This window comes from Equus przewalskii, chromosome 6 (genome assembly GCF_037783145.1).
Source record: "Equus przewalskii isolate Varuska chromosome 6, EquPr2, whole genome shotgun sequence".
Taxonomy (NCBI): domain Eukaryota; kingdom Metazoa; phylum Chordata; class Mammalia; order Perissodactyla; family Equidae; genus Equus; species Equus przewalskii.
In genome coordinates this window covers 81,594,291-81,606,436 of record NC_091836.1, presented here as the reverse complement: position 1 = coordinate 81,606,436, position 12,146 = coordinate 81,594,291, and the positions used below count along the sequence as shown (strand labels likewise).

General features: G+C 51.5%; 1 protein-coding gene across 2 annotated transcripts in view; it reads right to left on the bottom strand.

Moving 5' to 3' along the window:
* Positions 1–12,146, bottom strand: part of PARVA (parvin alpha) — a 146,639-nt gene that overhangs the window by 7,637 nt on the left and 126,856 nt on the right. For both annotated transcript variants that reach the window (XM_070626382.1, XM_070626383.1), the window contains exons 8-12: positions 9,582–9,601; positions 8,166–8,227; positions 7,375–7,443; positions 4,208–4,309; positions 3,376–3,448 (exon numbers count right to left, since the gene is read on the bottom strand). In XM_070626382.1, coding sequence (XP_070482483.1) covers positions 3,376–3,448; positions 4,208–4,309; positions 7,375–7,443; positions 8,166–8,227; positions 9,582–9,601 — 326 coding nt within the window. The remainder of the gene's footprint in view (positions 1–3,375; positions 3,449–4,207; positions 4,310–7,374; positions 7,444–8,165; positions 8,228–9,581; positions 9,602–12,146) is intronic.

The window sequence follows — 12,146 nt, the reverse complement described above, 5'->3', positions numbered from 1 at the left end:
GTTTCAGTTGCTCTACATCCTTGCTAACACTTGATATCATCAGAGTTTTAAACGTTTGCCACTGTCTGGTCTACACACTATCTCCTCAGGAAACGGGGAACGGAAGTTGAACCATTTTTCCTCTTTCCAGCCACTGACCAAGTCCTTCCCCAAGTAGTACTGATCACCTAGAACTAAGCTGCCATCACCTGTCTGGATTTTCAGCATTGCTTGAAGTAGTCTGGTCCCAGCTCTCTGACTCCTTAAATTTTAGATATTCCATCAGCCTGCTGGCTCCCCCACATACAGGCTTCGTTCTTGCTTGGTACTAGATCCTTTCTGAGTCCCTGCCTGCCTGTGATGCTGGGTCCTAACCATACTCGATGACGAGTCTACTTGCATGATGCTAGTAGGGTAGGTGTGTGCATTTGAAGACAAGGTACGACGTCCTAAATAAAAAGCCACCAGCTTCACGCCAATATTTCAACTGCTCCATTGGCCATGAACTTGATGCTCACGCTTGACTTACCCCAGTTGGGATACTCCAAGGTTATGATGCCTGGGCAGCAAACGTCATCTGAGACGGAAAGCCAGTTTCCAGGGGATTGCAAGGCACAACAGAGCTTTAAGTGTCAAACAACATACCGAGAATGCATTTTCCTGACCTTAAAAACCTTTTGCCATGAAAAATGCCTCCACCGCAGCCAATCTGATTTTGAAACACCTTCAAAGAATCACCCACATTGGCCCCTTTTGTAAAGTCTGCAGCATTTACTACTGAATTTCACTTTCCAGGTAGAAGCATAGAAACCAGAGGGAGGGCTGGGGTATACTTCTCACAAAGTACAGTTGCACAAAATACCATTTCAATTCTCCCTTATACGCTGAAAAACGTCCAGCATGGGCATGAGGCCCAGGGTAACAACAAATAAAACAGATGTGTATTTCCATTCACATTGGTCAGGAAGTTTCATATTAAGCGTCCAGTAACTGCACAAGAGAAGTCAACTATATGCCGAAATATCCCTATCGACTAATTGATATTGGGAAAACTCTCTGTCCTGAGGGAAATAAATGCCTCAGAACGGAAGCAGAAGCAGGAGTGCTTCCAATCTGTAACTGGGAAGTTTCATGCTAAGCAGTTCGAGAAAATGGAAGCAGAAATGCTGGCCAGAACTCTCCCGCTCTCTCTCCTACCCGGCAGCAGGGCGCTCTGGCCACAGGACCCTCAGATCCATTCCTAATGGCACTAGGATGGCTAGAGCGGCCTCGCCAGGGAGAGAGCCCCTAGAGGGACGCCAGCTTTGCACGCGGTCCTCCCCTAGCAGTCACCAGGTGCTTAGACCAACATGATCATGAAAGAGAAGAAGCCAGAACTGACAGTTACTGAGGTCTGGAATGAGTCATGAGACAGGGGCCGACCCATTTCTCCACAATCCACCTCTCTCCTCTGGTTTTCCTGCTTTCTCCTCCAGCTCCATAAGTAAAGGCATTCCCACGAGATACTGTCCTTAACCTTTTTCTTTTCTCTAAATGCCTTCCTGCTGTTCCACACTCTCTTGGCGTGTTGGCTTCCAATAAGGGGAAGACTTCCAGTTACATAACCACAGCCCCGATCTTTTCCCCGAACTCCAGTTCCTCTTGGTCAATGCCTAGGTGTCAATCTCAAAGTTTCCAAAGCTGACATCCTCATGTCCCCTCCCAAGCTTGTTTTCCCTCCCGGGTTCCCCAGTGCTGCTGACGGTGCTCCACATCTAAACATCTGTTCTTCACACTGCCTTCCAAACGACCTCTCTGGAACAGAGCTCTGATCACATCACTTACCTGCTCAAGAACCTTCCATGACTCCCACTGCCTACAGGATAAAGTCTAAACTTTCTGTCTTGGCGTCAAGGCCCTCCAGGACCTAACACCAGCTTGCTTCACCCTCATCAACCATTATTCATTATTGATGAATATTCTTAATATTCTAGCCAAATAGGTAACTGCATACAGTCATTATTAGGGCAGCAGACAGCATTACATTTAGTCTCGTCATGTGCATGTCTCTAGGAGTTCCATTTTTACTGACATGAAAAATAGGCTCAGACGTGGTAAGTAAGTTGCCCAAGGCCACACAGCTCATGGGCTGGGGACCGGACCCAGGACTGTCATGGGCTTGGCCACATGCTCTGCTGTGTCACAGACTGAGGCCCTCCCCATTCCCCAGGCGGGACTCTTGCTCACGTCATCATCCCGTCTGGGATGCCCACTCCTCTAGCCTAATCTCCAAACACAAAACCCCACCTGATCCTTACGGTTTAGCTCAACTGTCACCATCTCCATCAAACCGTCCCTCGCCGCAGACAGACGTGGTATCACCTCCTCAGTTCTCACAACCTCTTTTATCGCAGCTATCATGACTCTCATTCTGTTTTGGTGACGGGTGCACCTTTTCTCTCCCCTGGCTGGTTGCAAGTGCCTGTGGTCAGGGACGGTCCACCCTACCTGGCATGTCACGATCGACGGGGTCTCAGGCAACCAGACAGTCACCGAACGACCCCTCTATGAGGAGGTTTGGGGGGAGGGGCTTGGGGCAGAGGCAGCGACGGGGAGTGAAAGCACACAATCCCCACCTGTCCACCTGCTTTAAATGACTGGAAAAGTGCAAGCCAAGGGCCTGTGAGTGGCATTCTCAATGTCCCAATTCGACATAAACAGAAAATTATCTGCAACACAGTGTTGACTAACTAGCGCTGGTAAATGGAATATCAGTCAGTAAGCGGCAGAAAATAAACATCTGTACCACCAAGAAGACTACGGGGGAGAACATGCCTCCTGCATGCACATGTGCACCCACGGCTCCAAGCGTGAGCACGAGGGGCTGCTGGAGCGTTTCGTTCCTTTGGCATTTTTTCCAGTCCTGTGTGTGCAATCCAGACCCGATAAATCCAGCCTCGTCCTGGGGCAGAGCTGGAGCGGGCAAAGGACACGAAAGGCGTTTATGCTCAGAGCAGAGCTGCCTGCGATGACCCTGCATCCTCCCTGCCTGGGCCACAGCTCTCTGGCAGGTCAGCACTCAGCCCAGGGACAGAAGGACCTGGAATTCAGGCACAGGGCACTTCCCGCAGCAGCACGTCTGTTCTGCGCCACGTCTGCTCAGCTCTTGCCCCCGCCATCCCATGTGTGGGATTTCAGATTCTTTTTCTTCCCACGGCCGTGTGATTTGCAGATCACAAAGGGTCCCCAGGACTGAGCAGCTGCACCCTGTCCCGCCTTCCTCTGCCAATGGCAAAGCCTTCAGAGAAGAGGTCTCCCCTCTGCTATAGAACGGGAGCCTCGCCCTCAGCCCTGAGCGCTTGTGTGCAGGCAGAGGGTCTCGCCGTCTTGTCACAAACCCGGGGAAGAACAAACTACCTTCTGGCCGTGGTTTTGGCTTTTCCAACCCTCCATCTTGCATGAGCTCAAAGGCAAAGGAGACATTCAGGACCTGGAAAGAGAAATGCAGTGTATGTGGCGTTGGACGTGCATTCCTGGACCCGCAGTTGCCCCAGGACTGGCCCCTGGGAAGTGAAGCAGCCAGCACTGCAGTCAGACAGGCAGAGGCTGAGCTAAAATGAGGCCCTAATTTGGAGAAACGAGGCTACCAAAACAGGCAGGCCGTGTGGCATGTTAGCTGGCGGGCCCCGACCTGCCGTTGGTGAGGCGCTCCTGGAGAAGTTCAAAGGCCTTTTCCTGTCCTGTGTTCCCATGTCAACTGCCAGGACTTTAAAATCAGGGACGTCAGTCACATGGTTGAAAGGATAAGATGGAAGACATGTTCAAGAGGCAGAGAAGGATTTCTGCTTTGGACCAAATGCCCCTTGTCTGGTGGGCAGGCGGTGGCAGCCCACGAGAGGTATCAGAACGAGGGTGCGTGTGGGCCTCAGGTCTGCCCAGTCTTGCAGCCACCTTCCCTGTCACCTCTGGGGAGAGGTGAGGCTGGGCTGTGGTATCTGGCAGGAGTGCATGCCTAGGGGACCACGCCAGGCTGCAAGGGGAAGGGAAAGTGGCTCAGGATGCTCGCTGGTCTGCAGGTAGCTGCTTCCCAGCTCAGCTGCTCATCAGGATGGGCCCCACATCCAACCAGTGAAGACCCTGGGCAGATGGGATGCCTGCTGCCTTCTTCCCCGACGGCCCTAGCAGAGGTGTGGGCAGATGAGTCGGGGCATGTGGACTAGGCGCCTCCCTTGACGTCACCTCTCCTTACCTTCTGTTCAAAGCTGTCGGGGGTCAGGAAGAAGCTGTGCAGGGGCACGAAATAGCCCTCCAGGAGCCCCATGAGCAGCACCAGGTACACCCCATCTGCAAACTGGAGGGAGAGAGCCGGCTGAAGGCACTGGGCCCCTGAGCCCCAGTCCAACCCCATCCAGGGGGCTTGTCAGCTTCCATGTCAACCTGCCGCAGGCTACATCCCCAGGCAGGCTGCTGGCAGGGCGTGGAGGCAGTCCCCGAGGCAGGAAGGTCTGCTCTGCAGCTGGCCTGCCCCATGTCTGGCTGGTCCAGCACAGAGGCCACAAGCCCATGGTCCTGATCTCAGCTGATCCAGCATTTCTTGAGCATCAACCACGTACCAAGCCCTGATCTGGCACGGGGACCACCGGGAGGGGTCAGGTGTGGCCACTGCCCTCGAGGAGCTCACAGTCTGGTGGGGAGACTGAGGTAGAGGAAATGCAGCGGCTGCTCTGATGGAGGGAAGCACGGTGGCCTGCGTGAGAAGGACAGAGGTCACTCACTCCCACTGAAGGCCACCGGGGAGGCTTCTGGAGGAGGCACTGCCTGAATGGAGACCTGAGATTGAGCAGGAGTTAGCTCTTGGAGGAGCGAAAGGCGATGTCCATGGCCAATGGCATGAGGCTACTCAGGTGGCTTTCGCTTTATGAACGGAGAAAGACTCTAGTGTCATCCAGGCCTGGGCATTCTCCTTTCTCACCTTGCAGGGTATTACTGCTGAGGAGGCAGCTTAGCGTAGCTGTCATGAATGTGGGCTCCAGAGCTGGGCCTTCAGCTCCACTACTTACTAGCTTTGTGACTCCAGCAAGTTACATAACTTCTCTGGGCCTCATTTTTCTCATCTGTAAAATGGGGGTGATAACAGTATAGTATCTACTTAATAGGTTATCCTGAGGACTAAACCAGTTAAGGTGTGTAAAGTGCCTGGAACACCACTTGGCATGTAGGCAATTCTTAATGAATATTCACTGTTGCTATTACTGTCCAGAGAAACAACAAAGCAATCAGGACACAACTTCCTGGCTCTTGTTGACAAAGCACAACTGTGCTGAGGGCCATGGCGAGAGGCTTAGAGCCTGGTCCCTTCCATGGAGGACAGTGGTGGCTGGACCAGTTGGGAACCTGGTCTGAGGGACAACAGACTCCTGGGCTAAGCAGAGGGGGGAGGCCTTCTCCTCGAGGGAGGGTGGGCGCTGGCAATGGGGGCAGGCTTGTGGAGGCAGCGGAGGCCTGTGGGGTGAGGGAAATTTGGACAGAGTAGGAGTCCCAGGTACAGAGGATGGCCTGAGCAAAGATATAGAGGTCAGATGCACATCTGATATTCTAGAATCTTTCAAAGGAGGCGGGACCACCAAATGTTTGTGGGCATAAACAGCAGTTGTTAGAGTATGCAAGAGGCCAAAGTTTTTGGAATCATCTTAGGAAACAGCAAAAACTAGACTGAACTGCCCGGAATGTGGGCTGGTCCCAGAGTCTAGAGTCGGAGCTCTGCTGGGTGACAGGCTGGTGGGCCTGCGGCTCAGCCTTGGTTATGGGAGGATGACCTTGGGCGAGGTCTTGACCTAAGAGCAGCTTCCTCCTTGCTCCCATCCATTGGCCTTCAACTCAGGCGGGCAGGGCCTGAGCATGACTCAACCGAGGGTGGACACCGGGAGAGCAGGCCCCAGCGTCTGCGTCAAAATCAAGGCCCTCCCACGGAACTGGTTAACTGGGCCCCATTCTGGGTGTGGCTGGAATGGGCTGAGAATAAAGGAATCCAATCTGTCAGCTCAGGGGAGGACCCTGGGTTAGGGTCAGGCGTCCTCGTGTTACTGACAGCTCTGAGAGCCACTGACTTTGCTCCCACCCCCGACTGCTGGTCTCCTGACTTGGTGGTAAAGCATGCAGACGGATGTGAGATGCGCCTGTCAGCAGAGACTCCCTGTCATAGCACTCCCTGCCTGTAAACACTGAAGTGAACGTTCCAGAGCTCCTTCTAGCCCCCTCGAGGAAGCATCACTTTTCCAGAGCGTTCCCTCTCTCCCAAAAGAGTCTATGAAGCTCACTCTGCAGCGTCCAGACACACTCAGGTAGAGCTCAGCCACAGACCCGGGAAGTGCCTTTCAAAATAACAGGAGATGCCCACGAGCTCAAAAGAAAAGCACTTCGGAAGTTCATCACGAAGGAGGCTGAGTTTCCTTGAACCACATGACATGGTCAAAAATAGTCAAATATCAGCAATTTCGTATGGTTCAACCTAAACAGATTAACATCTCGTATTGATGTTAAAATTGCCTGAATGTGATAACTGTATTATGACTATGTAAGAGAATGTATTTGTTCTTAAGAGATGTATACAGATCTTCCTCAGCTTACGATCTGGTTACATCCTGATAAACCCATTGTAAGTTGAAAAATCATAAATCGAAAATGCATTTAATACATCTAACCTACCGAAGCTTGGCCTCACCCACCTTAAATGTGCTCAGAACACTTACATTAGCCTACGGTTGGGCAAAACCATCTAACACAAAGCCTATTTTATAATAAAGTGTTGAATATGTCGTGTAATTCATTGAGCACTGTGCTGAAGGTGAATACAGAATGGTTGTGCAGGTATGGAATGGTTGAAAGGATATGGGTCGTTTACCCCTGTGGTCGCGTGCCTGACCAGGAGCCGCGGCTCGCTGCCGCTGCCCAGCATCACAAGAAGGATAGTACCACATATCACCAGCCCGGGAAAAGATCAGAATTCTAAATTCTAAGTACGGTTTTTACTGAACATGTATAGCTTTTGCACCATCATAAAGTCAAAAAATCCTAAGTCAAAACATCGTAAGTTGGGGACTGTGTATACTGAAGTATTTAGGAGTGGAGAGGGAGAAAAAAACCCCAAACGTGGCCAAATGTTAACAATTGGTGTGCGTGGGTGAGGAGTATATGGGTATCCATGATAATATTCTTACAACTTTTCAAAATAAAACATCGGAAAAAATTCAGAGAAATTCCATGTAGTTCACCGCCCCCCCCCCCCCCCCAGCAGAATGCAACCCCCCTCCCTCCCAGAAAAGTTCAGGGTCAGCTGGAGAGCCCTGCGGGCAGTGGGGGGATGGGGCTGTCAGCAGGGCCCTGCCCCGCCACCCTGCACCCGGGGCTGTCACTCACCTGGGTTTCCAGTTCCGTGACCTCCAGGTTCAGTTTATTCAGGTGCTTGTTCACAAACGTGATGAGCGTCTGAAAGAGAAGCACAGCCGGGAACTGAGATGGAGACTCTCGCCACGCCAGGCCCTGCAGCCGCCTCTGCAACTCCACCATGAGGACAAGGACCGGCGAGAACAGAGTGCTCTCGGCTGGCCTGGATCACTGTACTGAGCTGAGAGGACGAGCAGCCTGTGGGGCTCTTCCTGCAGAGCCCGAGTTCCCGGGAAAGGATGCGCCCTGGCATTTGCAGCCCCATACACTGTGTGGTTCAAATAGCCAGTGTCAGGACTGTGATGGGAGCGGGGAGTCCTGAGAGGCAGAACGATAGGTGCAGGGTTAGGGGGCCGAGGGGCAATTAGGAGGTGGGCCAGAGAAGAAATGACCCACTGGGTGCCTCCTCCCAGGCCCTTCCTAGGTGCAGGTGCCTGTGCCCGGGAAGACAGAGGGAGGGCTGTGTGAGGAGGCAGGGACGGCCAGGGGTTCAGTGCAGGTGGGAAGACAGGGTGCTTGTAGCCTCGGAACCCCCAAGGGACACTTTCATCCTGATGCGAGAAGAAAGGGACTGGATAAAGTATCCAGTGGGAACAAGACACGTAAAACAGACATCCAGTGGGACTGCCCCGTGCTTGCAGAGATCTGGTGATGACACCAGTTTCAGGAAGCTTGCAACCTGCAGGTTTGGGTTTCCCTAACGTTTTGCCACATCTTGCTCCCCTCCCTCCCTAACTCCCTCCTCCCAGGCCCCTTTTCCCCACCTTTTTCACCACGTTGAGCTTGTCCGGCGCGTGGTCGAACAACGTGTCGAAGGCATCACGTTCTGAAGAGGAAAATGTGAAGGGGAGCAGAGAGCTGACTCCTGGTGGGGACCCCACCCAGGTCCCAGCCTGAAGCCTTTAAAGGCCACGTGCTCAGCTCTAGACGGGACTTCTTTGGAGTATGAGACTGTGCTGGGAACTTGGGAAGCTGGCTTTTGGGCAGACATTTGGGGCTGAGTCTTACCGTTGGGGCCTTTTTCTCTGCGTGTGTGTGTGCACGCGCGTGCACCCACCCTCTACGTCAACCCTCTTTTGGGCCGGGTTTGGGGGCCCTGATGGCAGGTTGACTTCGGATTGGTCATCTCTGCGCTATTTGTATTCCATTACATCCTGATTTAGTCATAATTCTAAAGTGTTTGTGAAGCTTTTTGGAGGTAGAATGTTATCCAAATATCGAATCACTTCACCCTTTAATTTTCAAAACCAAGTCGTCCAAGACCAACATTCTGGTAGAGGGCAGAGATGAACAGACTGGGCACCAGGGAGCCCAGCATAGGATGCGAGCACCTCCTCCTGAGATCTGGCCACCTCAACCCTTTGCGCCTTGGTTTCCTCTTCTACCAAATGCCACCCAAAAAATGAACGCCCCCCCCAGTTGTGTCATGAGGATGAAAGACAAGAATGTACATGTGTGTGTGCTCTGTACACTCTGAAGTTTCTGTTGATCTGAGTTATTAGCATTATTGGAATATTTCAAAATATTATCCATAGTAAATACAGGATCATGGAAAGTAGCAAAGCCATGCCCCCTGCAGGCATTCTCCGTGCTACAGCCCCATGTTCTGCAAACTGAGAGCTGATGCAGTGGAGGGGATCTGAGCGGGAGGAACCTGGGGCTGGGAGGGTTCGTGGTCCTGGGGTCTGCCTTTCCGACTCTTGCACCCAAGGGTAAATCTGAGACAGCCAGGAAGGTGATTGTGAGCTCCGATATTCACAAACTTTATAAACAAACCCAAAGTTCTGAGAAATGGGAGAGGTAGGAGGTGTGATGAGGGAAGAGGGAGAAGGCAGCTTCTAGAAGGGCTGGGCAGGGTCGGGAGAGTCCTCAGCGTGTAGATACGCTTTTTCCTTTACTGCCACAATACACTTAGACCAAGACTGCCCTGCAGATGCCCAGGACTGGTCGGGAAGCCCAGCAATGTCAGTGGTCTGGTTACTTGCAAGAGGACTGTGCAGTCGTGGTACGCTTTCCTCTTCCCACAAGTAAGTGGATCCTCCCTGCCAAGCAGCCCCGTCAGCAGGCTGGTGCAGACGCTCTGCAGGGAGCAAGCCGCGCGCCTACTCTTTCCAGCTGCTGCAGAATTAACTAGACCCCGGGGCAGCCACCGCACCAGAGGACAATCTTATGCAACTTACCATGCCTTCCAGAAAGAGCCCTGCAGGAAAGGGAGAAAGAAAACAGCATGACTCTCCTCTTCTTGCCCTTGGTTGAAGAGCCCAAAAAGCTTCCTTGGCATTTTATTCTGCTCTCAGGCTCCAGTTATTAGTGGTCTTTACCACATTACCACCCATTTTTTCCCTCTGCTATACAGATATACTGGTGTTTGTGCAAAGCCTGGTATAAATGATGCTTAAAGGACTTAAGCATCTTTCTTGAATAAAAGAAAGATGCCTTAAACAAAAATCTTAAGTTTCCTGCCTTAAATAAAATCACACTCTTGTTTACAGTTGAGAAGGAATACTAGACTCAGGGGTTCAAGATTCCCATCCACATTTCAGGAGCAGAGCTTGGCCACCACCCCAGTGTGGGACTTCACTGCCCAGGCTGCTGTGGGCATCTGCTTGGGGAGGTCAGGGTTGTATCTCTCCTGCCCGTCCTGGAATACCCACCAAGCTGCACTGCCGCTGAGCCAGGACAGGTTTTCTCAAAGAGGGCAGGAGCTGGACCCCACTCAGAGCAAGGAGGCAGCAAAGCATTAAGAGAACCAGCATCAGAGACAGAGCACTGGGGCTTAAACCCCACAGAGCCGTTTGCTTGCTGTGTGACTGCGGGCAAGCTACCGACCCTCTGGGCTCCAGGTCTCTGATCTCTAAAGCGAGGATAATAATGGCAAACACCTCAATAGGGTGTTGTGAGCATTAAATGATTTAATATGTAGACAGATTTTAGCATAATTCCTAATATTTAGTAAATGCTCAGTGAATTTTTTCAACATGTTTTTTGTTCTTATTGTATTGGTTTATTCCAACTGTATATCTATTACCCACTAAATGATGACTTGTGGGGAGTGTACTAGAAAGAATAATGAACTTGGAATTAAGGTTGGATAGACCAACAATGGTCTCCTTCCCCACCTGTGTTTGGGCTGTGGGGTTTTAGGAGGTGTAATCATTGTTTCGTGGGTTTATTATGAACCTCAGTAGATATAAAAGGGTTTCATAAACCGCCCTATGTTGTCATTATAAGAGTTTGCATCCATGTTTATGTCTATGTGGCAAGATGGCAGAGAAAGACCATAGAAGGCACAACATACAGCTGAGAGTTTGTTCCACAAACCGAAACTTCCCTTGCCCTGATTTGGCAGCAGCGCGGACAAGCCCAGCAAAGGGTAGGGGAGGTGCAGGGCAGGACGGTGAGGAACTCTGCTCCTCTCCCAGCAGGCCTGACCCAGGCAGCCCCTGGTACATCCCAGGCCAAAGGTCAGTGTGCCTTGTAGATCAATTGCCAAGACTGGCACCTGGAGTTCAGAGAGGCTGCCTAATGGGGTCTCCACAGGCCACCAATGGGGCATCTTGGGAAAGTCCACTCCACACTCCTGTCCTGGGCCTGAAATGCCCACCCCCCTGGGCCAGTTTTTTTTTGGTGAGGAAGATTAGCCCTAAGCTAACATCTATTGCCAATCTTCCTTTTTTTTCCCTCTTCTCCCCAAAGCCCCAGTACATGGTTGTAGGTCACTCTAGTTCTTCTGTGTGGGAGGCCACCACAGCATGGCTTGATGAGCAGTGTGTAGGTCTGCACCCAGGATCTGAACCGGCAAACCCCAGGCTGCCGAAGCAGAACCCATGAACTTAACCACTGGCCTGCGGGGCTGCCCCCACCCTCCACCTCGGGGCCATTTTTAAGTCACATGCACTGGGTGGTCCAGACAGACAGTGTCTTGGACCCCTGTCAGCCATGACTGGGCAGGGGGATGAGTTCCCTGGAGATTGGGCGAAGCTTGGAAGATGCAGGTCAACTGTGATGGGGAAAAGTCAGGAAAGAAAGCCATGAAAGGCAAGTGAAAGGGGGATGGTCATTACCACTTGAATCCTCACAATCTCTCTGGTTAGGAAGATGCTCTCTGCTCCAGAGATGAAGAAACCAAGGTCAGAGAGCGTAAGGGGCTCACTGGTGACTAAGTGGCAGAGACTGCATTTGAACTCAAGTCGGGCTGGCTGATAGGTCCCTGATCTTCCCGCTTCGCTCTTGTTCAAGGGAACACAGAAGTTGGGGGTGCATGGGAGGCTGAAAAGGAACTCTTGCCAGTGATCTCAAAACCACACACACCATCTTGCTCTTTCTGCTTAAGAACAAAACTTGTCTTCCCCATGGCAAACACCCTACAGGTTCTGATATTCCAACTGCTTGACATAAATGAAGAAAAACACAAAACACTACTCCACCACTCCAAGGTAGACAGGGGCTTTCTGGGTCGTGGCACACGACCAAATAAATCAGATTCAGAAAAGGAAGAAAAACGTCCTTTTGAAGGTTAACAATTTAAATTCAACCCCATGTTTATGGCATGACGATTTCATGCTGGTTGGCTTTTTTGGGCACACTTTTTCCTGGACTGCCACAAAATTAGAATTTTTCAATCACTGCTAATTCCCTCTCCCCACTTCCCCACCCAAGTTGGTACCTTAAGCATCAAGAGGCATGTTTTGAATGCATGGAAAAGGCTAAACCATAATCATTGGCTGAAGTCTAATCCCTCTTGC